Genomic DNA, 25,187 nt, shown 5'->3' on the forward strand with positions numbered 1-25,187 from the left:
GGAATGAGTGGACTTTCTTAACAGGAAAGGTTGGACAAGTTAGGCTTGTATCTACAGGAGTTTAGCAAAGTAGGAGGCCACTCAAAAAAAGTATAAGATCATGAGGAGTATTGATAAGGTGGATGTAGAGAAAATGTTTTTTTCTTCTCAAAGGAGAATCCAAAACTAAGGGTCATTCTCTTCCTGAAATGGTGGAGGAAGCAGAGTCTTTGAACATTTTTAGGGTGGAGGTAGATATATTCTTGTTAAACAAGAGCTTGAAAGGTTATCGGGTTTAAGCAGATATGCAAATTTGAGGTTACATCTGATCAGCCATGATCCTACTGAATGGTGGAGCAGGTTTGAAGGGTTGAATGGCCTACTTCTACTCCTTGTTTAGATGTTCATGTATTGGTTCTAATAAAAAGTAATCATCGACCTCAAATGTTGACCAGGGCTTTTGTTGAGCTGAACTAACTCAGGAGTCCTTGAAAAATAACAGGTGCAACCTGACAGTGCTTCCTATTCCTGTATCAGGCAATGTTTGCCAATGCAGAATAAAGGTGTTGGCTGCCTGCCTCATGCGGCATTCCCATCCTTATTGGTTCTATTGGGTTGTTGGGCAGTTTAACACTACCCAAACCATGCCCATCCCTGCAATTTTTCTCCGTAAACTGAACTATGAGGGAGTATCAGTCTCAAGTGGGGTTCCAAAGAAACACTGTCACCTGTTTCTAGAATTCTTTTATTGACAGGCCTTGAAATACAAAAAAATTATTCATTCAGTTTCAATCGTTAGATGCTATATTGTAAGTTAGATTTGATTTGCCATTTGGCTCTGTCTTACAAAGGCCATTTGGCCTTTACATTGATTAGTTTTTGTAAACATTGAGGTGCACAAGAGTACTTTTCCTGATAAGAAAACTGCAACTATATATTCAAATGAAAGAAAACCCTGCTTGGGATCTCTCGTGTATTAATCCAAATGTATTCACATGCCTAGAGCCCTCTTCAATTGATACACCTGTCAATATCTCTCATCCAGAGGATTAAAAATATCACCTCCTCCTGGATTGCTTAGCTTGGCAGGACATCAGTTATAGTTTATAAAGAAATGGTAATCAATTGAAAGATGTTAAAAAAACACACTTACCATTGATTTGACGTCAGCTCAGCCATATTGGAGCTCCAGATAATGACATCTATTTAAACATTTATGGCTGAACACACATTCAGCTGAAGAAAGAACCACTTCCTCTGGCTACCACCACCATTATCAGCACCATTTAAGCATCAAATACTTTGAGCTTATTTGGCTGATTAATTTCTTCTTGTTACTGCTTTTGATATATGGCTTTGGTGCTTTCCTTTGAAAGTTACTGAACTCCATAGGATATGTCATGACAAGTGCTGACAAAGGTAGTCCTGCATCCAAAGCTTCTACACAAACCAACTATTCCTAACCCTGTGAGGATGCATTCACTTTGGAGTGCAGTGTGCCAATGGGAATGCACACAGGGCAGATTAAACGTTTAGTAGAGGTATGCTTGGAAAAGAGGAGAAAGGCCTGTTTGCAAGAGGCTGTATGTGCTCAAGTTGTTCCTACATGAACTTCATTAAGGAGTAGTGTATCAGATGTCTGCTTGTCGCTGAGCATGTCCTTACTAAAAATTTCCAGCTGCAATAGCCACAACTACTAACTCAGAGCATAAAGAATATTTCATTGCCAGTGGCTGTCTGTTGACCATGGCCATGCATCCTTAAGGTGACAGCTAGAGATATTTGGAACACTTTGCATCTTCTTGTTCTCTTGTATAAGGGAGGCAATTCATGCCTTTTTGATCAAAGAGAACTGACTACCTTTCATTCTTTCTCGTCAGAGAGCAAACAGGTAATGTGTTTGTGGCCTTGTGTGAAATACAGGCTTCCTCATGGTGTAGGCTGCCGCGGAACACTCATTTCTCACTTGTGGGAATATCAATTCTTGGAAGTACCAAACCTAAAAGGGGTTGTATGGTCTGAAGGTCCAGCTGGTGCATGACTGTAAGTAATAAATTGTGCAGGTCAATGTTCTGTATCCTGGCAACAGTTATTATAGATTTATTCTGTGGCTGCTCTTTGTGCCATCTGTATTTGAACCACCACATTAAACCAAACAATAGCTACTAGACTTCAAGGGCTATCCTCTAACCATGTGGCTACAGGTCTCTGAGAGTGGATGTCAAGAAGCATGGTGGATTACTGCATGCTGTACAATGTTGCCATATTGAGTGAAAAGTTACACAATCAGTTACACGAGGGCAACTGGGGAATATGAGACAGAGGAAGAGAATGAAGAAGACAAAGAAAAGTGACAACATGGATAGCTAAGTTTCTCCATTAATTTTTGTTTTTGTAACCTAGATAGCCCCCTTCTTCCTGGGCTATGTGTGAAATTGTAGCAATAGCCACAATTACTAACTCAGAGCATGAAGAATATTTTATTGCCAGTGTTTGTGGTGTTGACGATGGCCATGCACTCTTAAGGCTACAACTAGGGATATTTGGAACATTTTGCAGTTTCCTGTTCTCCTGTATAAGGGAGACAATTGATGCTTTTTTGTTCAAAGAGAACTGTCTACATTTCATTCTTTCTCATCAGAGAACCAGCAGACTACTTGCCACTGCATTAAGCATTTCATTGTGCACACTATTATGAACCAATTGCAGTACCAGTAAATGTAACTTAAATTCCTTATTCACCAACAACATTAACCTTCCCTGTGTCACTATCGCAATGTTCATTTGGTTACAATGCAAAAATAAAATTTGTCATAAAGTAAACTGTCCAAACCAAATTTATGAATCAAACCATGCCATATTGTATACAAGTGACAATCAGTCCCATTTATGGATTCTGTTAGTGCCTGCTTCAAGTGTATTTTAACTATTTTAGTTCTCCTACACAATCTTATTCTGGTGGCTATAAGATGCTGTGGAAAGGTCTGTTGACTCTCAATGAATGAGTTGGCTGATTATCACAGCAGGCCAAGCAGCATCTCAGGAGCACAAAAGCTGACGTTTCGGGCCTAGACCCTTCTGTCGGGATGAAGGGTCTAGGCCCGAAACATCAGCTTTTGTGCTCCTGAGATGCTGCTCGGCCTGCTGTGTTCATCTAGCGTCACATTTTATTATCTTGGATTCTCCAGCATCTGCAGTTCCCATTATCACTGGCTGATTATCACGGCTTCTACCTTGGAAATGATGGGCTCAAAGCTCTGTATAATACTCTTTTTTAAAAGATTAACACAAGGCTCTTTCATTATCCTTGACTTTGCATGGAGGCTTTCTGGCAAACTTGCCACTGCAGTAAGCATTTCATTGTGCATACTGTTACAAACCAATTTGGAGTGGTGAACTGATTTATTTCCATGCACCACTCCTCCATTGGCCACAAGAAAGTTTGAATTTTAAAAGGGAGGTGCTCGCCAGTTATAAACAGTATGTAGTTCTCTATCAGAAACATATCAGCTAGCTTCTTTGAATTATCAAATAAAAAACAAGTTTATTACACAAAAAGAATAATTAAACAAAGATTATTAACGAACAATTAAAGATGCACTATTGTACTCTCCTTAAATATAACGCATACACAAACATAAAATGGAAATAAAGAGCTGTGCAGAATGTTATCTTAAAGAACAATGGCAATGTAACAGTTACATTTGGGAAAAAAAATTCCTCATTCACAGATTCATATGGTCACCAACCAAAGCCACTTTACATATAAACTGTTGACACCATGGTTTCTTCCTGGATCAGTTGCACTCATTGCATTGTCTTTTTCCTGAGACAATGCTGTAGATTCAGACATTTCCTTTAAGAACCTTTCACTTGCAGTGATGAGGACATCCAGGGGTCCTTCAACTCACAGTTTTCAAGAAGGGTAGTTTCATGGAGGGAAAAGTCAAAGGCTGTTTCCCAAGTGACAAGTTCTATTTGATTACGTGTTCAAAATCAATAATTTTTCTGTAAACTGAATCATGAGACCTGTCATGTTTCAGACTTAGTGTCTCTATTCCAACAGGTTCTCACTTGCAAATGCATCATTGTTGTCATAGCCAGTCTCTTTTGCTTTGAAAGTGTTCAATCCAAAATGTTCAAGTTTTATATATTTATATGTCCAATCAATTATATTATAAAATAATATTATAGATGACATGTTCTCATAGCTCATTTACTTTCCTCCATAGCCTAGTCCATCAAGATCCCCAGCTAAATTATCTGCAGCACACTTAGACATGATATTGTCTTTCGGAGAACTGACAGCTGTGCCACACGTCTCCCTTGTTTGCAGACCACTCGTGCACATACCCTGCCTCTAAGCTATCTTCTTAAAAGTTTGTATGTCAGTATCTCGTCTGCTGGCTGCAAGTATGGGAATGTGTGATGGTGTTTCTTCATTATTGCTAACTTCTTGCTATTCCACTTGTTACTTTTCCACCAATGCTTGACCAGGTGATAGCTCTTGAGTGACTAAAGTAAGACCAATGCAAAGGAAGGGTGTGATGAAAGGACAGGGTGTGGAATGGCTGAAAGAAAGAGCTTTGGCATCTATATTAGAAGCAGTTGTGGGGTGAAGGAGCAGGATGTGAGAAGGAGAAGTAGACATGAGATTATTGCCATCTTATATGTCTTTAATCCCATCACTGTAATGCGATTTTAACAATGGTGAGCACACTCTTTTACTTGTGGAAAAAGATGTGTGGCTCTGCCTGTTCCTTGCCAGTTACAGGAAGAAATCATGAACCACCTCAACTCCCCCTCCCACTCCTTGGATGACATGTCCATCCTGGGCCTCCTCCGGTGCCACAACGATGCCAGTTGCAGGAACTGCACCTCATATTTCACTTGTGAACCCTGCAGCCCAATGGTCTCAATGTGGACTTCACAAGCTTCAAAATCTCCCCACCCCTGACTTCATCCCAAAATCAGCCCAGCTAGCTCCCACCTCCTTGACCTGTCCATCTTTTTTCTACCTATCTGCTCTACCCACCTCAATGACCAACCCCCACCCCCATCTCCTACCTACCAGCCTCATCCCCGCCTCTTTGACCCGTCCATCTTCCCTCAACTGACCAACCCCCATCCTAACTCCCCACCTACACTCACCTTTTACTGTCTCCATCTCCACCTCCTTGACCTGTCTGTCTACTTCTCACCTACCTGCTCCTTTATCCACCTTCCATCTGCCTCCCCTCCTCTCTATTTATTTCAGAGTCCCCTTTCCCTCCTCAGCTTTCCTGCTCCTCTGATGCTGCCTGACCCACTGTGTTCACCCAGCTCTACACCCTGTTATCTAAGTATATCAATAAGATGTGTAGTGGGAGTATGTGTTGAAATGAAGCCATAAATATATTGTGTATGAATCTTGATGGTGGATGAGCAAGACTCTTGATACGTTAAGTAATTTGTGAGGCTTATGATGTAGTTGGTGGAATATCACATTTGAAGATAATTTTACTCAGCTTGGCCAGTTGTATAAGATCATTAAACTTTTTGGGGGCTATATCCTTAGGGCCTAATTCATGGCATAGACTCAGATAGATTTCTGCCCCCTTTGCTTCTCAGAGTTTTATTATTGGGTCTTCAAGCTCGCTGAGGATGAACCACACTACTTAATTGCACCTCCTAGACTAAGGACTAGTATGCCATTGAAAATTTTGGAGCTCATTCTGTCTCTTATGTTGCACCATTCTCATGTCTCCCCCCGGGTGAGCAGCATTATAGATTGAATTCCAGTACCCTTCCCAATGAGGACTCCTCTTTAACAGTTGTCAGATTTGTTTTAAGTCGTGCAGGTTTGTTTAAACCAGTGCAAACCTTTCACAATTTTAAGAAAATCCAACTGAGATGAGCAGTCACTCAACAGTGCGGTTAGTGCAGGCTTCACACTGTAATCATGGCAATTAGCAGGCAGTAGGAGGTATTGCAATTCCCAATCCTATTTTCATGGTTTCATCCAATTTAGGAACCTTATTCTCAACCACCAAAACTACATCAAACAGATTCATGTTTCAACAAATAAATTAGAATGTAGGAAGTTAAAAAGCTGATTTACCATTAACTGTTCTGTTTTGTCATGCTGAAGTAAATAGAACCTTTCACAGAGCACAATAAAATTTATGGATTGAAAGGGACAGCTAATTTTCAAGGGCTGCAAACACAAGTCAGTTATAATAATCATCCTCGTTAGATGAAAATTAGATCTGAATGTTCTTTGGGAACGTTTTGCTTATTGTATTTGCGTGCATTATAATTGCATATGCTCAAACAAAAATAAGTGTACCAAAACAAACATGTTTAGAAATTATATGTCACAACTCTTGAACTCAGGCATCACAATTCATGAAACTTATGAACTCACCTCATTTTCATGATTATTGCATGGCTCCAAATCAGTCCAACACTGCAATCCTCCTTATAACATTTAAATAACCTCAGTCAACTGCTTTGTAAGCAAATCATGTTCCAGTCTGTATTCCCTCTTTAGTGGTGCTGTCCCTACAAAGGAAAACCTGGACAAATGGAGTGAAATAGTAACCTAAAGGGTTAATGCTGAAAATGTAAATAATCAGTTTACATCATCATTTATATAAGACATCAGATGACAAGACACTCTTGAGAGTGATGATTCTGTGTTAAGCAACATACTAAACCTAATTCTCTAAATAGTTTACAGAATGTTTAATGTAAGGTTATTTTATTAACAACCTCACTTCTGGCAGTCTCCATTGATCCAGACCAAGGCCAACCAGTTCTAGGACCCACTATAATGATAACAGATAAGGCATATGGATAATCTCTTTAGAACAACGAGTTAAGAGAGTTGGTCTGCCAGCAACAGCATTTCCTGAATCACTGATACCTGCCTACAGATAAGGCAACTAAAAGATGCTGTATTTCCACTGATGGGGAGGAAGCCATCCAGGCAGAGCCTCAGAAGGGATTGTGAGCAAGGGTATTTTATGCCTTAAGTGTAATACTGGGGGCAAGGCAGTGAAATAGAAAACTATTTAATGATCTCACTCATGTGGTCAACTTGAATGAGTGCACCTGCACATCACATCTCACACTAACCATACCATACACTTCTCATGCTGTTCAATGTACCATACCCCTATAGCTAACCAGGCAGCAGACTAAAACAATCAGGACTTAACCCTAGCAACTATACCCTACACTTTACCTCCAAACACGTTCCAGTCATGCTGGCTGCGCACACGCAGCTATTTACAAATCCACAAACTCATTCAGCAAGGCCAGGCATAACACACAATCACAACGGCGCAATGTGCAGAATGTTTTTAGGCTCTAAGTGACATGGACTATGATGAGATGAGTGGTAGAATTGGGCAAGATGTTCACTGAGGCTGATCTCAACACCGAGTTCGTCTCCCCATATCTTGTATGCTTTCCCTAGTGGCATGACAAAATCCTTGCGAGAAAATATCGACTTCCCAATTGTCAATCCAGAGGAATGCACAGAATAGTAGGAAGAAGATCAATGACCTTTCTATTCTGCTGCGCAAGTTCTACATCTTCTTTCTGATACCTCACACTGATTCTATCTCTGTTACTGAACCCACCTCCCTCAAAGGCTCTATTAGCCTCATAATTATCTGTAACATCTTCCTTCACTTGCTGTCACACACTCTGAGACCCCCAACTGCCCTTAACACCACTAAACCTGTATGCCCTCTGCACTGCAAGCTCACTGCTCCTGGTGGCTAACTGCCGATGCCTAAACCCTTGGGGAGTGTTGGAGGCTACCCTTGACTTCCTGTGCTGGGACACCTGAATGAAGGCTTTCTCCTTTTATTTGACTGGGAATTGGAATCCAGCTTTCTAAAGTGGATGTTGTGGGACACACCATGGCACAATGCCATCTCTGACCCATGATGTATCATCTGCTGACTCGTCTCTTGCCGTCCACTACTACACACCTCACCTGACATCTTACTGCTGCAGTGTAAGATAGCATACAGACTCAGACTCTGCTATTTGGCACAGATAGCTAGTCGTAGTCAATGTGCATCTCAATGGACTAATGGGGAATATAAGCTCTCACAGTAGTCATGCAATCTGTGCTGTAGCTAATTATTAGAAATGCTGGAGCCCAGCCTATGGAATTGGCAGTATGGAGTACAACCATTGTTGCTGTCGCTCAAGATAAACACATTCATATTCCGTTCACTTCCACTCTTCCAGTATGGACTTATTGATGACTTTCAGCCCAGACACCTAGGCCTTCCAACAAGCTCACCTTAATCCTTGGCTGCCCCATCGTCACCCGCACTCTGTTTCCAGGATAGGTCACCTCAACTCTTTTTCACATCCCCGAAGAAAAGATTGTAGTGTATGGGCACCTTGCTACCGAAGCATGTCCAGCCAACTAAGAAATCTCGCAACCTGAGCAGCCCACCTTAATAGTGAAAATCAAACTCAATGTCATGTTTCAATATTTTCTTTCTAAACAGATGTCCTACATGCCAGTTTTAGAAATAGTAATGTTTAAGATTGAATGAGTCCCTAATTTTTGATTTTCATTTTTAATGGCAGAGAACTTTGACTTACCTTACCACATGCTCTGAAATATTGATAAAATTGTGAAAATGTTTCTGCTTCTCTGTAGGATCCATCTTGCTGGGAGGATGTTCTGGAAGGAAATAGGATGACTGGTGTGTGTCAAACAGAAGACTGCAATGGAACTATTGCAGTAAGTGCATTTCTCATTTCTATGCACCTAAGATATGAGGTGCTCACCTACTGTAACAAAAGAGGACAAACATTTTTTGGATAAAAGAAAAGCCAATTTCCTCTCTTTTCTGTTGCCTGATTCACAAAATAGCATCAAATTACATTTATCTACTGATTTCAATGTATTGAAATATTCCAAGACAATTAACAGAGGCAATATCAAATAAAACTTGACACCAATCCATAATAGAAGGAGATATGGGGTAGATGACCAAATGCTTGGTCAAAGAGGTGAGTTTTAAAGAATGACAAAGAAGAAGTGAGAAATAGAGAGCTGGAGAGTTTTAGGAACAAATTCCAGAACTTAGGGAAGTTCAACATGGCCACCATAGGTAGAAGAATGAAATCAGGGATCTGTAATGGGGAAGCAATGGCCTGATGGTATTACCACTGGACTACTCATCCAGAGACCCAGATAATGTTCTTGTGACTTGGGTTTGAATCCCACCATGACAGATGTTGGAATTTGATTTCAGTATCTGGAATTCAATATCTGGAGTGATGACTGTTTTAATTGATTGTTGGAAATACGCATCTGGTTCACCAATATCTTGTAGAGAAGGAAACTGCCATCCTTACCTGGTCTGGCCTGTATATGACTGCAGATCCAAAGCAAGGTAGATGACTCTTAACTGCCCACTGGGCAATAAATACTGCCTAGCCAGCAATGCCCTCATCCTGTGAATGAATAATGGAAAAAAAAATGAGTGCAAAGATCTCAGAGGCAAGCAGATCTACAGGAAATTACAAAGATTGTAAAGGAGAGGCCATGGTCGTGCTCAAAAAAAAATGACATGGATTTTAAATTTCAGGCATTGCCAGACCAACAGTGAGTAGGTCAAGAAACATCAATATGATTGTTAAACCTGAGACTGCCAAACATTGTATGTTATGCTTTCTTTACCTCCAACTTTCTGATTCAGAGGCAAGAGAGCTACTGACTAATCCAGACCTTTGTGTGGATAGCACCCCCATTCACAGGAAATGCATTTTGTCTGTGTTCACAGGTAGTCAATGTCTTTCCCTCTGCATTTTATGGGTGGCAGCAAATTATCTGGCTACTTCCAAAGCCACCATCCCAGTTAAGGTCGGTATCCCATCCCTATGATCTGCCAGACTAAGCAGAAGTTGGCAGCTCAGCAATGCAACCAGGTATCTCTACTGCTACTGAGAGATAGTAAGAATTGCCAATGCTGGAGTCAGAGATAACACAATGTGGACCTGAGGGAACACAGCGTTCCTCAGAGCCAATTTCTGAAAAAGGGTCCCAACCCGAAACATCAACATTCCTACTCATCTGATGCTGCCTGGCCTTCTGTGTTCTTCCAGCTCCACACTGTATTGGCTACTATTGAGTTGGGCAAGGGCTGCCCAGTATGGAGAAGGCAGGACTTTTAAAAAAAAATTCCAGTTGGAGAGGAAACAGCTTTGGGAGTGGGGGAGAGTTGGGTTTGGGTGGGCGTGGGGTATGTCAGTGCCATGACTCGCCCTCTTTGCTTTAAATTACCATCCCCTCCAGTTTTGTCTGGGAGGCCATGCCATTTAGTTGGTGGTGTCTTCACATTTTGAGTGTCAGTTTTATTGACAGCACAATCAAGTGGCCCCTAAATAGGCTTTTGTTCACAAAACATCTTCTTGAGGCAGGCTGCTTCCTCTCTGGCTATCGGTAAAATTCACTGATGGCAGGAATTCAATTCAATGTGGCTCCCATAATTTCACCACTACCCTACCTCCCTCCCTAGAGGCTGAAAAGGTTTATCCCAGGAATCCAAAAAATTTGCAAGAATGTGCTGGTCTCATTGAGGATGGAGATATGCAAATGAATAGCAAATGAGCAGCATGGATAGAATCTTAAAGAGGTCTAAATGACCTGGAATATGGTGGGTTTTGTATCATAGACTCACAAGAATTTGTCAAAGCCTATCTCAAGGTTGGAGTATCTCATCCACCTTTTATGCATGGCAAGTTTCACACTAGAAAGCAGCAAGTTGCCAAATAAAGGGGATTTAGTTTTTTTATTCAAGGGACATGGGCGTCGCTCGCTGGCCAGCATTTATTGCCCATACCTAGTTGCACTTGAGAAGGTGAGCTGCCTTCCGAAACCATTACAATCTATGTGTTGTAGTTTGACACACTTCCCTTAGAAAGAGAATTCCTGGACTGTGACCCATCAACTGTGAAGGAATAGCAATGTACTCCTAAGTCAGGTTAGTGAGTGGCTTGGAGGGGAACTTGCGGTTGGTGGTCCCCTGCATCTGCTGCTCTTGTCCTTCAATTTGGAAGTGGTCCCGGGGTTGGTAGGTGCTGTCTAAAGATCTTTGGGGAATTTCTACAGTGCATCTTGTAAATAGTACACTGCTGCTAATGATCGCCAGTTGCGGTGGAATTGAATGCTTGTGGATTTGGTGCTAATCAAGCGGGCTGTTTTGTCCTGGATGATTTCAAGTTCTTAGGTGTTGTTGGAACTGCATCATCCAGGCAAGTGAAGACTATTTCATCATACTCCTGACTGGTGTGTTGTGGATGGTGGGCAGGATTTGTGGAGTTAGGAGGTGAGTTACATGCTGTTGTATCCCTAGTTTCTGACCTGCTGGTGTAGCGACTGAATTCATATGACGAGTCCAGTTGAGTTTCTAGTCAATGGTAACACCACCGATGTTGATAACGGGAGATCCAGGAATGAAAACACATTGAAGTCAAGGGGCAGTGGTTAAATTGTCTCTTATTGGAGATTGTTTGTTAAATGCCTTATTAACGGCCCAACTCACCTCATCAGTATTCAGCACCCTATCTTATCAAACATGTCAAACAAGTTAGACATCGAAAAACCTCAAAGCGAAAATCACAGCAAGTTCCTGGTGACTTCAGCTGACACCTTGCTCCAAAGCACCTCCATCCTAGACGTTGGGCACCAACATCTCAGCGCATGCTCCATGTGCACCAACCACAGGCACCCATGTCCACAGACATTGGCATCTGATATGTGTCAGCTTCAATGGACCCCCATGGCATATCTGTGATCCACGTACAGCATGCTTCTGGACTATAACAGTGCGTAATTGTGATGCTGCAGCAAGGTCACTGGGTGGTAAGGGAAATGGACCCAGCTCATGGACTGCACCAGGCTGAATCTCAGGGCTCTTCTTTTGCTTTCACAGCTCACCTTCACTCTAAGCTGACCCAGATGCATGCAACAATCATGCCTTACATTGCCTTCCCTTCCCTTTGTGTGTTTTGCCTTCTCAGCCAGTGCTACCGGGGTCATATTTCTTCTGTATTGTAGTATCATTGAACACAGTCACAAAGCCATGAAGTTTACGTGTTATCACCAGGCCTCAGTTGAATCAACGGGACAGCTTTTGCTTAGGCGTCCAAGCGCAACAAGTCAAGGGCAGCCTCTGATATCATCCATGGGTTGGGCATGTTCAGTCAGCTACTCAGGCAGTCAGAATCAGAGTGCTTTCCACTAAGGGGTGAGAAGCCAAATGTCAGGCAGCCCACCTTCTCTTTCAAGATAATAAAATGTGAGGCTGGATGAACACAGCAGGCCCAGCAGCATCTCAGGAGCACAAAAGCTGACGTTTCGGGCCTAGACCCTTCATCAGAGAGGGGGATGGGGAGAGAGTTCTGGAATAAATAGGGAGAGAGGGGGAGGCGGACCGAAGATGGAGAGAAAAGAAGATAGGTGGAGAGGAGCATATAGGTGGGGAGGTAGGGAAGGGATAGGTCAGTCCAGGGAAGACGGACAGGTCAAGGAGGTGGGATGAGGTTAGTAGGTAGGAGATGGAGGTGCGGCTTGGGGTGGAAGGAAGGGATGGGTGAGAGGAAGAACAGGTTAGGGAGGCAGAGACAGGTTGGACTGGTTTTGGGATGCAGTGGGTGGAGGGGAAGAGCTGGGCTGGTTGTGTGGTGCAGTGGGGGGAGGGGACGAACTGGGCTGGTTTTGGGATGCGGTGGGGGAAGGGGAGATTTTGAAGCTGGTGAAGTCCACCACGCCCTTGACCGCGTCTCCCGCATTTCCTGCAACACATCCCTCACACCCCGCCCCCGCCACAACCGCCCAAAGAGGATCCCCCTAGTTCTCACACACCACCCCACCAACCTCCGGATACAACGCATCATCCTCCGACACTTCCGCCATCTACAATCTGACGCCACCACCCAAGACATTTTTCCATCCCCACCCCTGTCTGCTTTCCGGAGAGACCACTCTCTCCGTGACTCCCTTGTTCGCTCCACACTGCCCTCCAACCCCACCACACCCGGCACCTTCCCCTGCAACCGCAGGAAATGCTACACATGCCCCCACACCTCCTCCCTCACCCCTATCCCAGGCCCCAAGATGACTTTCCACATTAAGCAGAGGTTCACCTGCACATCTGCCAATGTGGTATACTGCATCCACTGTACCCGCTGTGGCTTCCTCTACATTGGGGAAACCAAGCGGAGGCTTGGGGACCGCTTTGCAGAACACCTCCACTCGGTTCGCAATAAACAACTGCACCTCCCAGTCGCAAACCATTTCCACTCCCCCTTCCTTTTCTTTAGATGACATGTCCATCATGGGCCTCCTGCAGTGCCACAATGATGCTATGCGAAGATTGCAGGAACAGCAACTCATATTCTGCTTGGGAACCCTGCAGCCCAATGGTATCAATGTTCCCATTATCACCTTCTCTTTCAACTATTTTTGCCCTATTGGGGTCATTTTTCTTTCTAGAATAAGATCATTTAGGTATTATAGGAGGTGAAAGTGGGTGGCACAGATGGTAATTTCCATCCAAGTGGAGATGTGTGCCAAGCGAGTGAGTGGTTAATGCACATGGCATGCAGGGTTAGTGGTGTTGAGGGTAAGTGTGAGCAAGAAAGTAAGAAAAAGTGTTGCAGGCAATAGTCGTTGTGGTAGAGCATGTGTCTTAGTGGGAGGTGGATACGGTAGCAGACATTGAACGAGTGTTAAGTATCAAAGAAAATATAGTGGCACTTACACTGGCAAAGTGGTGAAGAACATTGGCTTCCTTCCTATAGTGGCAATCGTTCCTCCAGATGGCTGAGAGTACTCTGACCCAGGTGGCAACCTTAGACCAGACTGGTACAAACTAGTAACATGGTCTCCATTGCTGGTTCTGGTGAAAAGGGAAGGCCTATTTCTGCACCATCCCATTCAGCAGGACTTCCAGGACTCTGCCTGTAGGATATCAATTATCCCTATCTGCCAATGTCAGGTTATTTGTAGGGTAGTTCCAGACTAATGGTGCTTTGTTTGAATGCACAACAGGCTTATAAAAATGGCACAGGCACGGGCAATGGGAATTGATGGTGGGAAGTTGGGGGTGGAATCAGATGTTACAGATGTCGAAGTGACATGGGAGGTAATTAATGGGGTAGTTTTTGTGAGATATGGTGAGAAAACCTTCAGCAAGAAACTCTCCAAAAAACTGAATAGCGCTCACGCTCAGCCAAAAATGCATTATGAATCAGTTCATTTCTCAGAAAGCCCCAAACAATCAAGGGCATTAGCACAAGAATGTACAGATATTTACTTGATTTTAAAAAAATTTAACACTGTTCTTGCATTTCAATTATGTCAATTGTCAATCTAAAGACTTTTCAGATGATTTTCTCAGTAACTTATAAAATTCACCTATTTAGATCTAAGTTGAGCATTCATTTTAGCTATTATTTCAACCTTAATTAGTTTCTTACAATTTCTGTGTGTGAACCATGGCTTATTGGTAACATTCATACATTTGAAGTAGATTGTGGGCTCAAGACCAATTCCACAATGAAGGCCACCATTCCAGTATGTGTACCAAGGGGCTTGGTTAGCTGGATATAGAGAGACATCAACAATTGGGTTCAATTCCTACATCAGCTGAGGTTACTATGAAGAGCTTTCCTTCTCAACCTCTTCCCTTGCCTGAGGTATGGTGACCCTCAGGCTAAACCATCACCTGACATCTCTGCCTCTAATGAAAGAGTAGCCTCAAGGTATCTAAGACCATGTTGACTTGACTGCAATACCAGAGGGGCCATCTTTCAGATGAAGTGTTAAATCAAGATCCCCTGCTGAAATTGATCTAGCATTTATCAAAGAATTACACTCCATTACGTGAAATGTACTATTTTACAAAGTAAAGCCACACATATTTGTTATTGAATGCAATATGTTTTGTGGACCAGCTGTTCTGAAACCCTGTGTTACTAAGGTCTGCTTCCTTGTTAAGAGAATTCTGCAAACACTGCAACCAAGTGATTTTGTGTATAAAAAAAGTTATACAATTAAACTTTTTTTTAATCAACCTGTTCAGACATGTTACAACATATCTCTCGAGCTGAAGGAACTTGAACCCAGGTCTTCTGGCCCAGAAGTAGGGACAGTACCACTGTTGCGAACAATCCTTCTTACATTTTTGTTATTATTTTTGTTTTACTTATTTAATGTGAAATTTGTTACAAGTGCTAGTCACCAGGGCAGGCCTTGTCAAAATGCCTCCTATTCTCGTCATGTTAACAAGGCATTAAGGCAATCGTTGAACGTATTCAACTGTAGGAAATGGGCCATTAAGACTCATTGTTCACACAATGAACCCCTGGCTAAGATGACTTCTAGACATGAGCCAATCAAGGAGTCTTTGGAATATTTAGATAAGGCTGATTTTGGAATCTCTCTGGCAGTTTGAGAAGTAAGGTCACATTATAGACCAACCCTATGTGCGGTTTTTAGTGCATGTTTTCTCTCATTCAAGCTGAGAGCAAGGAACTTAGAGCAAAAACCCAAGAGGGATCTATCCTGGCGAGTTTTGAAAAGATTTGTAGCTCTGGTTGAGGTTCTGGATGTGAGTTTGCTCGCTGAGCTGGAAGGTTAGTTTTCAGACGTTTCGTTACCATTCTAGGTAACATCATCAGTGATGTCCCGCTTTCTCTTTATCTGGTTAGGTTTCCTTGGGTTGGTGATGTCATTTCCTGTGTTGATGATGTCATTTCCTGTTCTTTTTCTCAGGGGATGGTAGATTGGCTCCAAACCAATGTGTTACACATCCAAAACACATTGATTTGGAGCCAATCTACCATCCCCTGAGAAAAAGAACAGGAAATGACATCACCAACGCAGGAAATGACATCTCCAACCCAAGGAAACCTAACCAGATAAATAGAAAGCAGGACATAACACCAGCGCTTCGTCGGAGGCTCACTGATGATGTTACCTAGAATGGTGACGAAACGTCTGAAAACAAACCTTCCAGCTCAGCGAGCAAACTCACATCCAGCGGGATCATTCCTGTTTTCCTGTGCCTCCAAACTTGCTTGTAAACTTTGAGCCCTGCTTGCTGTCTGTGATGATCCAGGGATGCCTTGCACCACTCAGAGATTTCTTAAAAGAATTCAGCCTCCAGAAGCACCACCAACCCAAACACCAACATTTTTAATTCAAAACCATCAAGGAGACAGAGAGTGATGGTGAATGGGTTGTTTTTTGGACTGGAGTCCTGTGACCAGCGGTATTCCACAGTGCTAAATCCACTTTTGCTTGTCATTTATATGAATGATTTAGATGACAATATAGAAGGCATGGTTAATAGGTTTGTGGCTGGCACCAAAATTAGTGGCATAGTGAACAGTGAAGAAGGTTATCCAAGATTACAAAGAGATCTTGATCAAATGTGTCAATGGTCTAAAGAGTGGCAGATGGAGTTTAGTTTAGATAAATGCGAGGTATTGCATTTTGGTAAAACAAACAAGGGCACAACTTATACAATTATAGTAGGACCTTGGGTAGTTTACAGAACAGAGAGACATAGGAGTTCAGGTCCATGATTCTTTGAAGTTTGCATCACATATAGGCAGAGATAATGGGAACTGCAGATGCTGGAGAATCCAAGGTAACAAAGTGTGGAGCTGGATGAACACAGCAGGCCAAGCATCTCGGCAGGGTGGCTAAGAAGGTGTTTAGCATGCTTGCCTTATATTTTTGAGCAAAGGATGTTATGTTGAGGTTTTACAGGACAATGGTGAGGCCTCTTCTAGAGTTCTGTGTCCCGTTCTGATTGCCCTGCTATAGCAAGAGTATTATAAAGCTGGTGAAGGTTCAGAAGAGATTAGCCAGCATGTTGCTGTGAATAGGGGGTTTGATTATAAGGAGAGGCTTGACAGGCTGTGACCTTTTCTCACTGGAGCATAGGAAGTTGAGGGGATACCTTAAAGAGGTTTATAAAGTCATGAAGGATATTGATAAGGTTAATGACAGGTGTCATTTTTCCAGGATGGGGAATTTTTAAGGTGAGAGGGAGAAGATTTAAAAAAGACGAGGGGCAATTTCTTTACACAGTGTGGTTCATGTGTGAAATGAACTTGTAGGAAGTGATGTATGTGGCTACAGTTACAAAATTTAAACGACTTTTAGATAAGTACATGAATAAGAAATGCTTGGAGGGACATGGGCCAAGCGCAAACAGGTGGGACTGGTTTTTAATTTGGAATTATGATTAGCATGGATTAGTTGGACCGAAAGGTCTGTTTCTGTGCTGCATGACCGTCGTGTTCATGCTGATGTCATAACAAATCACCAAACTGTGGGCTGTATCAGAGATAATGGGAACTGCAGATGCTGGAGATTCCAAGATAATAAAATGTGAGGCTGGATGAACACAGCAGGCCAAGCAGCATCGCAGGAGCACAAAAGCTGACGTTTCGGGCCTAGACCCTTCATCAGAGAGGGGGATGGGGGGAGGGAACTGGAATAAATAGGGAGAGAGGGGGAGGCGGACCGAAGATGGAGAGTAAAGAAGATAGGTGGAGAGGGTGTAGGTGGAGAGGTAGGGAGGGGATAGGTCAGTCCAGGGAAGACGGACAGGTCAAGGAGGTGGGATGAGGTTAGTAGGTAGCTGGGGGTGCGGCTTGGGGTGGGAGGAAGGGATGGGTGAGAGGAAGAACCGGTTAGGGAGGCAGAGACAGGTTGGACTGGTTTTGGGATGCAGTGGGTGGGGGGGAAGAGCTGGGCTGGTTGTGTGGTGCAGTGGGGGGAGGGGATGAACTGGGCTGGTTTAGGGATGCAGTAGGGGAAGGGGAGATTTTGAAACTGGTGAAGTCCACATTGATGCCATATGGCTGCAGGGTTCCCAGGCGGAATATGAGTTGCTGTTCCTGCAACCTTCGGGTGGCATCATTGTGGCAGTGCAGGAGGCAGTGCAGAAGACCTCCTTGACCTGTCCGTCTTCCCTGGACTGACCTATCCCCTCCCTACCTCTCCACCTACACCCTCTCCACCTATCTTCTTTACTCTCCATCTTCGGTCCGCCTCCCCCTCTCTCCCTATTTATTCCAGTTCCCTCCCCCCATCCCCCTCTCTGATGAAGGGTCTAGGCCCGAAACGTCAGCTTTTGTGCTCCTGAGATGCTGCTTGGCCTGCTGTGTTCATCCAGCCTCACATTTTATTATCTTATTATTGTGGGCTGTATTCTCTTTTTACTTTTTGTGGACTTTAATTTGTTCAATCTTCCCTTTGTGTAATCAAATTTGTATGGTATGTGAACTATATGTGTGCAAAAGTCAATGCACTTTTGTTACTTTTTGGCAGGTCTGTTAAAGTATAATAAAGCCATCATACTTCCTTGTTAAACTCAATAAAACCTGTCTTATTGGTGCTGACACTGCATAAGCATTTAAATAGTCACTAAATAGCCAAGTGTACCCTTTTCAAATAAAACATGTTGAGGTAAAATGAAGAAAGGCTTCACACCTTCTCACCTCATTAGAACAAATTGCTTCAAGAAAATGATAGGTAGGCAGATTGTGTAGAAAGCAAGCTATGCACATTCTCTGGTTATTTTTGATAGATTCCTGAAGGATCCCTGGTTGATCCCTTATGGCAGACAGAATCAAATTTACAGTGTACCAATGTTTTACGTAAAATAAATAAAATTCCAGTTTTTATAGTAATAGTTTCTACATTGATATTAATAAAGGAACAATATTTGACTGTACCAATGTAAATTCCTCCCCGTTCTCATCATGTTATACAGTTGACACATTCCAAGCAATTCAGCACAGTATTGTAATTGACATAAAACAGTGAACTTAAAGAGATTTTTCAGAAATGGTAACTGCAATCTGGAAAATGCAAAAACATGACAAAAAAAACGACAGAGTTGCCTGAACTTGAAACCAAGCGCAAATGTTTCAGTTAGTGATGAGATAATCTTTGCTTTGCTTCTGTTAAATTAAATCTTTGTGATTTAAAATGTTAGCACTTACTACAATTTACTACAGTCAAGCAGTGTGATAAAGTTTGACAACAATGATGAAGAATCTGCAAAAGCTGCATTCACACCTGGTGCCAGAAGCCAGCCATGCTACTTTTATTCCCTGTTATTGCGGCATTTTCAGTAGCCAGAGGCAGTGAGAGAGGATGCTTGGTTCAAATCATTCATAATTTGTATTTGTTACATTAGGCTACTCCCCAGCTACATCTACAGCAAAAAAAATTCTCTTGATTTAGTTTCCAATAATAGAGCATTAACTCAGAGAGTACCTGTGTCAGATATTATATCTCATTACAGCTGTTTTGTGTATTTTTTAACTTTGTGAAACAGGTATGAATTAACCCAATTAGTTTATGATGATTCCTGTTCTTTATACAGAGAAACCACACGTATGGTTACTCTATTCTCATTCGATATGACAGGTTTTCTTGCATAAAGGGTAGTTTTGAAGAGAATGAATGTGTTATAAGCCAATTTTCCTTAAAACCAGCCCCTCTAAATTACCCTACATGAGTGCCTGCACAAAGGAATTAAAGCTACCGCCCATTTAAACATGTACCCCTAAAAATTAGAAATTATGTTGGTTCTTAGTATTGAAATTCAATCCTCTTGGTGATGAACATTTATTCATCTCTGAGCAGAAGCAATGATGATGTCAGTCTACATTCTTTATTGTGCAGTAACAATGTTCTCTTGGTACTATTGGAAAATAGGAACAAGTATAGTTAGTTATTCCCAATGTTCCATGGCATATGTGACAGATCCAAAACACTAACTGTGTAATTCTTAAATATTGTTACGGTTTGAGGGAAGAATTACCTTCCATTTCACCAGAAGAAGTAACTCTTGGAATGTGGCCACCTTATTGACATAACATCTACTGCATTAGACCTTGTGGTTCACTTGGGTTTGTGGTCCAGCATAAGATGGATATCTGCATAATAAAGTTTGTAACATGGTCAAGGAAGACTAGTAATAGTCATTTGGTAAAAAGAAACTGTCAAAGCTTTTAATCTTACACTCATCAGGACAATTCGCAAGAATAACAATTAAAGGTAAACCAACATCTTTACAACATGAGAATGTGTGCAGGTTGGTAAATGGCCTCTGATTAGTGGAGACAGAGAATGCAGCAGTAATAATTGACTCTCAATTGCCAAACTTAAATTTAAAATCAAACAGGTTGACTTTCTGAGATAGTAAGAACTACAGATGCTGACTTTCTGATTGGTTAGGGTATTGCTCTGAGAAATGATCCAGTGAGTGGTTGTCACTTATTTTGTTGAGCTTAAATAAACACATTATTTAAGTATACAAAATGATCAGAGGTATAGATAGAGTGGACAACCAGAGACTTTTTCCTCGGTCGAGGTAGCTATTACGAGGGGGCATAGTTTTAAAGTGAATGGAGGTAGATATAGGCGAGACGTCAGAGGTAGGTTCTTTACTCAAAGAGTGGTAGGGGCGTGGATTGCATTGCCAGAGGGTGGTGGAGTCAGCATTAGTAGGGGCATTTAAGCGGCTATTAGATGGGCATTTGGATGAAAGTATAAAGTAGGGGTGGAGGTTAGATAGACCTTAGGTTTAGGGTAAAAGTTCAGCACAACTCAGTTCTGAGGAAGGGTCACTAGACCCGAAACGTTAATTCTGTTTTCTGTTTCACAGGTGCTGCCAGACCTGTTGAGCTTTTCCAGCAACTTTGTTTTTGTTCCTGACTTACAGCATCTGCAGTTCTTTTGGTTTTTAATTCCCAGGGCAGTTCGGACCAGAGTTAATTTACATGTTTTAAAATCTAAACAAAGCCTGGTAGTTAACAGTCAATTATCATTAACTGCTGCAATCTCCAAGGCAACATTTATATTAATTAGAAACCACTTGCCAACCAATCAGCATTCTTTTCTCACATAGTATAAATGTTGGTTTTCCCCTTCACTAGTATTCTTTTGCATTATCCCAATAAATGCAAGCTGAAAATCTTCAGCAGTCATTTTTCAGCAATACACAAGTTCAATAATGCCCATAAAGATCAAATAATCAATGCAGTTATTAGGATCCTACGTTGTATTTAGAACACCTAATCTCAGACTTCACTGGTCTTGCTGTAAGATTCTGCTTTTCCATCTAAGCCATCAGATATTGAATCTCAACTGATTCATTGTGGAGAGGCAAACACCCGGCACCACTCCCCAGCCTTCTTTCTATAGCCCAGCATATTTGACCTTTTCAGATAATAATCCATTTCCCTTTAAATGCCTCAATTAAACAGATCCATAGGAGTAGGAGTAAGCCATTCCGCCCCTTGAGCCTATTCTGCTATTATACACCATTGATGATCACCTATGCCAATGAAATTTATTTTTGTGCCTTATTCCCATTTCGTTTGATGTTATTAGTGCTTAAACTTGCCTTCATCCACTACAATCTCAGGCAAAACTTTCCAGATCCTAATCACTTGCTGTGGGAAAAGATATCCTCATATTGCCAATATTTTATTTGCAAATTACCTTAATGCATTGTCCTTTTTTCTTGATGCTTATCCCAATTAGGACAATTTTCCCTACCGACCCTTCTGACTTCCCATAGTTTTGAAGAAAGCCATCAACTTTTCTTTTAACTTCTCTTCTCTAAAAAAAAATCCAACTTCTTCAGTCCATCTATGTGACTAAAGTTTCTCATCACTGGAAGTATTCCTTATGAAGCTTTGCAACAATACTTTTATCCTTCACATCTTTCCAGAAGTGTGGTACACAGAACTGGATGCAATAATCTAGTCAACAAGCTAAGATAACTTTCTTGGTTTAAATTTGATTAATCTTTATGACTTGTTTTGTAGAAATCCATCTTTCTTTTCAGGGAAACAATATTTTGTTCGTCATCATGTCAGGACTGGATTGACAGACAGAGAGACAAAGTGGAAAAGGCAGAATGAGAGAGAGTGTATGGGTCGAATCCTCTTGGCCCACTTCAAGCTTTTTTGTTTTTTTTAAGTATGTATTAATTTGAAGGATGTAGGCATCACTGGCTGGCCAGCACTTTTTGCCGACCTCTAGTAGCTGTTGAGAAGATGATGGTGAGTAGCCTTCTCGAACCGCTGCAGTCTACCTGCTGTGGATTGACCCACAATGCTATTAGGGAGGGAATTCCAAGTTTTTGACCCACCGACTGTGAAGGAATAACAATATGTTTTCAAGTCAGGATGGTGAGTGGATTGGAGGGGAGCTTGAAGGTAGTGGTGTTCCCATATATCTGCTGCTTCGAACTTCTACATGTAAATAGTCATGGGTTTGCAAGGTGTTATCTTGTAAATAGTACACACTGCTGTTAATGAATATCAGTGGTGGAGGGAGTGGATGCTTGTGGATTGATTCCAATCAAGTGGGCTGTATGCTGTACATTGTCAAATTAGTTCAGTGTTGTTGGTGCTGCACTCATCCAGGTAAGTGGGCAGTATTCCAACACACGCCTGACTTGTGCCTTTTAGACGGTGGACAGACTTTGAGGACTCAGAAGGTGAGTTCCTCGCCACAGTATTCCTCGCCTCTGACTTGCTCTTGTAGCCACTGTGTTTGTGTGGTGAGTTCGACTGAACAGTTGAATATCTGGTCAATGATAACACTCCCCGCCAACCCGAGGATGTTAATAGTGGGGGATTCAGTGATGGTAACACTGATTGAATGTGAAGGAGCGGTGGTTAGATTGTCTGTTATGGTTGTAGCCCAGCATTTGTGTGGCATGGATGTTACTTACTACTTGTCTGCCCAAGTCTGGATATTGTCCTGATCTTGTTGTATTTGAATATGGATCTCTTCTGTATCTGAGGAGTTACGAATTATACCAAATGCTGCACAATCATCGGCAAAGGTCATTGATGAAGCAGTTGAAGATGGTTGGGCCTGAGACTCCACCCTGAGGAACACTTGCAGAAATTCCTGGAGCTGAGATGATTGACCTGCAACAACTGCAATCATCCTCTATTGTGTCAGGATTAATTCTAATCAACAGAGTGCTTCCTCCCCATTGACTTGAGTATTGCTAAGGTTCCTTGATGCCAACACTTGGTCAAATGCAGACTTGATGTCAAGGGCTGTCACTCTCACTTCACCTCTCAAATTCACCTCTTTTGTGCATGTGTAAACCAAGGCTGTATTAAGGTCAGGAGCTGAGTGGCCATGGGGGAACCCAAACTGGGCGTCATTGAGCAGGTTATTGCTGAGCAGGTGCTGCTTGGTAGCACTGCTGATGACACCTTCCATCACTTTACTGATGAATGAGAGTAGACTGATGGGCGGTAATTGGCCGGATTGGATTTGTCCTGCTTTTTGTGTGTGGGACATACTTAGGCAATTTTCCACATTGTCAGGTAGGTACCAGTTTTGTAACTGTACTGGAACAATTTGGTGAGGGGAGCAGCAAGTCCTGGAGCAAATGTCTTCAGTACTATTGCTGAAATGTTGTCAGGGCCTGTAGCCTTTGCAGTCTCCAGTGTCTCTAACCATTTTTTGATATCATGTGGAGTGAATCGAATTGGCTGAAGACTGGTACCTTTAATGCTGGGGACTATTGGAGAAAGCCAAGATGGATTCATCCACTCAGTACTTCTGACTGAAGATTGCTGCTTCACGCAAAAAAACTTATAATGTAAGGGGTGAAGGCACACTGCGTCAGTCAGCTCGTAAGAGATCTTGTTGACTGTTCTTAAATGCTTACAGTGTCAGAAGTGAAGACTGACCAGTTCAATAGGCATACCCAGGCATGACAATCATGTTGGCTGATGCCAGCAAAACTAACCAGGTTAGGTAAGTAGGACTGACCTTTAAAGAGTGCTCAAATAAAAAAAAATACAAATCAAGGTGGATTATTTCGGAAGGATTGGTATGGAATGGAACTTGAAGGGCATGGTTTTTGGAGCATCAGAAGGATCTTGGGAATTTGTGATGGAAGTTACTATTAACGATATAGTAGAATCACAGTGACAGAACCGATGGGGGATAAGGAGGGGTTCGAATTGTACATTTACAGTAGAGACTGCAATGAGGTAATTAGGTGCACTGGGGAGAAAGGAAGAGTAGTTGAACTCTCTAAGGGACAGAGAAAGGCTAGAACTGTGTACAGAAATTGAGATGAGAGTAGGGAGAAGAGGACAGATATCAAGGAAAACACTAAAAGGACCAGCAGTCACAGGGGGAGATTGAAGGACAGAGAGGATGTCATAGGAAAGGAGCCCTTGATGTGATGGGTGAAAAATTGTAATGTAGAGGGGTAAGGTGGAGAGTAACTCCAGAATCATTTTATAAACACCATCTCTCTCTCTACCTTGAATCAGCTCACAAGAAAGACACTGCAGAAAATACACAGTGTAATTTGGAAGGGCCTGAGATCAAAAAACACACCAAAATTCCAATAGAACCAGAGACACAGGATTAGCTATGGACAAGCAGATAGTGCCTGAAGAAGGGAACCAGGGTCTTCAGTGCTGTTGAGCAGTATAACAAGTAACAGTGTTCCAAAGGCATGGCAGGTACCTGCAGGTGAGTGAACGCTAGAGCTGAAGACATTTTTGCATGACTAGGAATGTCATCACCTGCATCTGCCATGTCCTGCTGGCATGCCTGCAGAAAAACTGTATTCCTGTGAGGCTGAAGATTTCAGAGGCTTAAAACTTCCTAGCCATCACCACCTTTCAAAATCCAACTGGTGACATCTGTGGTATCTCCAGTCAGCAGTCCACAAGTGTATTTATGATTTCACTGATGATCTTTGCAGGAAAACAGTATCACCCAGTTCACCATGGACCCAAAGAGCCAAAATACTCAAGCCACCAGATTTGCAGTCATTGCTTGATGCTTTCAGATAAAAGGGGCCATTAATAGCGCACATCATTTTCAGAGGTCCTGGCATTAATCCAAGCAGCTTCCCAAACAGCAAGGTATTTCACTCCCTTGGTGTCCAGCTGATTTGTACAGACAAGCAACATTCCCAAAAGTGTGCATCTGCTATTCAGGGAGCCATAACAATGCTTACTTTATACACAACTCCCAAGGTTCACGTATGTCTAAAGAAGGGTCCAGAGTGGAAACATCAGCTTTCCTGCTCCACTGATGCTGCCTAGCGTGCTGTGTTCCTCCAGCTCCCCGCTTTGTTATCCCA

The 25,187-nt window shown here is 42.3% G+C and overlaps 1 protein-coding gene across 8 annotated transcripts in view; it reads left to right on the forward strand.

Annotated features, from left to right (window-relative positions):
- prkn (parkin RBR E3 ubiquitin protein ligase) overlaps positions 1-25,187 on the forward strand; it is a 977,400-nt gene that overhangs the window by 483,873 nt on the left and 468,340 nt on the right. For all 8 annotated transcript variants that reach the window (XM_059648413.1, XM_059648412.1, XM_048535676.2 and 5 more), the window contains one exon: positions 8,654-8,737. In XM_059648413.1, coding sequence (XP_059504396.1) covers positions 8,654-8,737 — 84 coding nt within the window. The remainder of the gene's footprint in view (positions 1-8,653; positions 8,738-25,187) is intronic.

This window comes from Stegostoma tigrinum, chromosome 9 (assembly GCF_030684315.1).
Source record: "Stegostoma tigrinum isolate sSteTig4 chromosome 9, sSteTig4.hap1, whole genome shotgun sequence".
In the NCBI taxonomy this organism is placed as follows: Eukaryota; Metazoa; Chordata; class Chondrichthyes; order Orectolobiformes; family Stegostomatidae; genus Stegostoma; species Stegostoma tigrinum.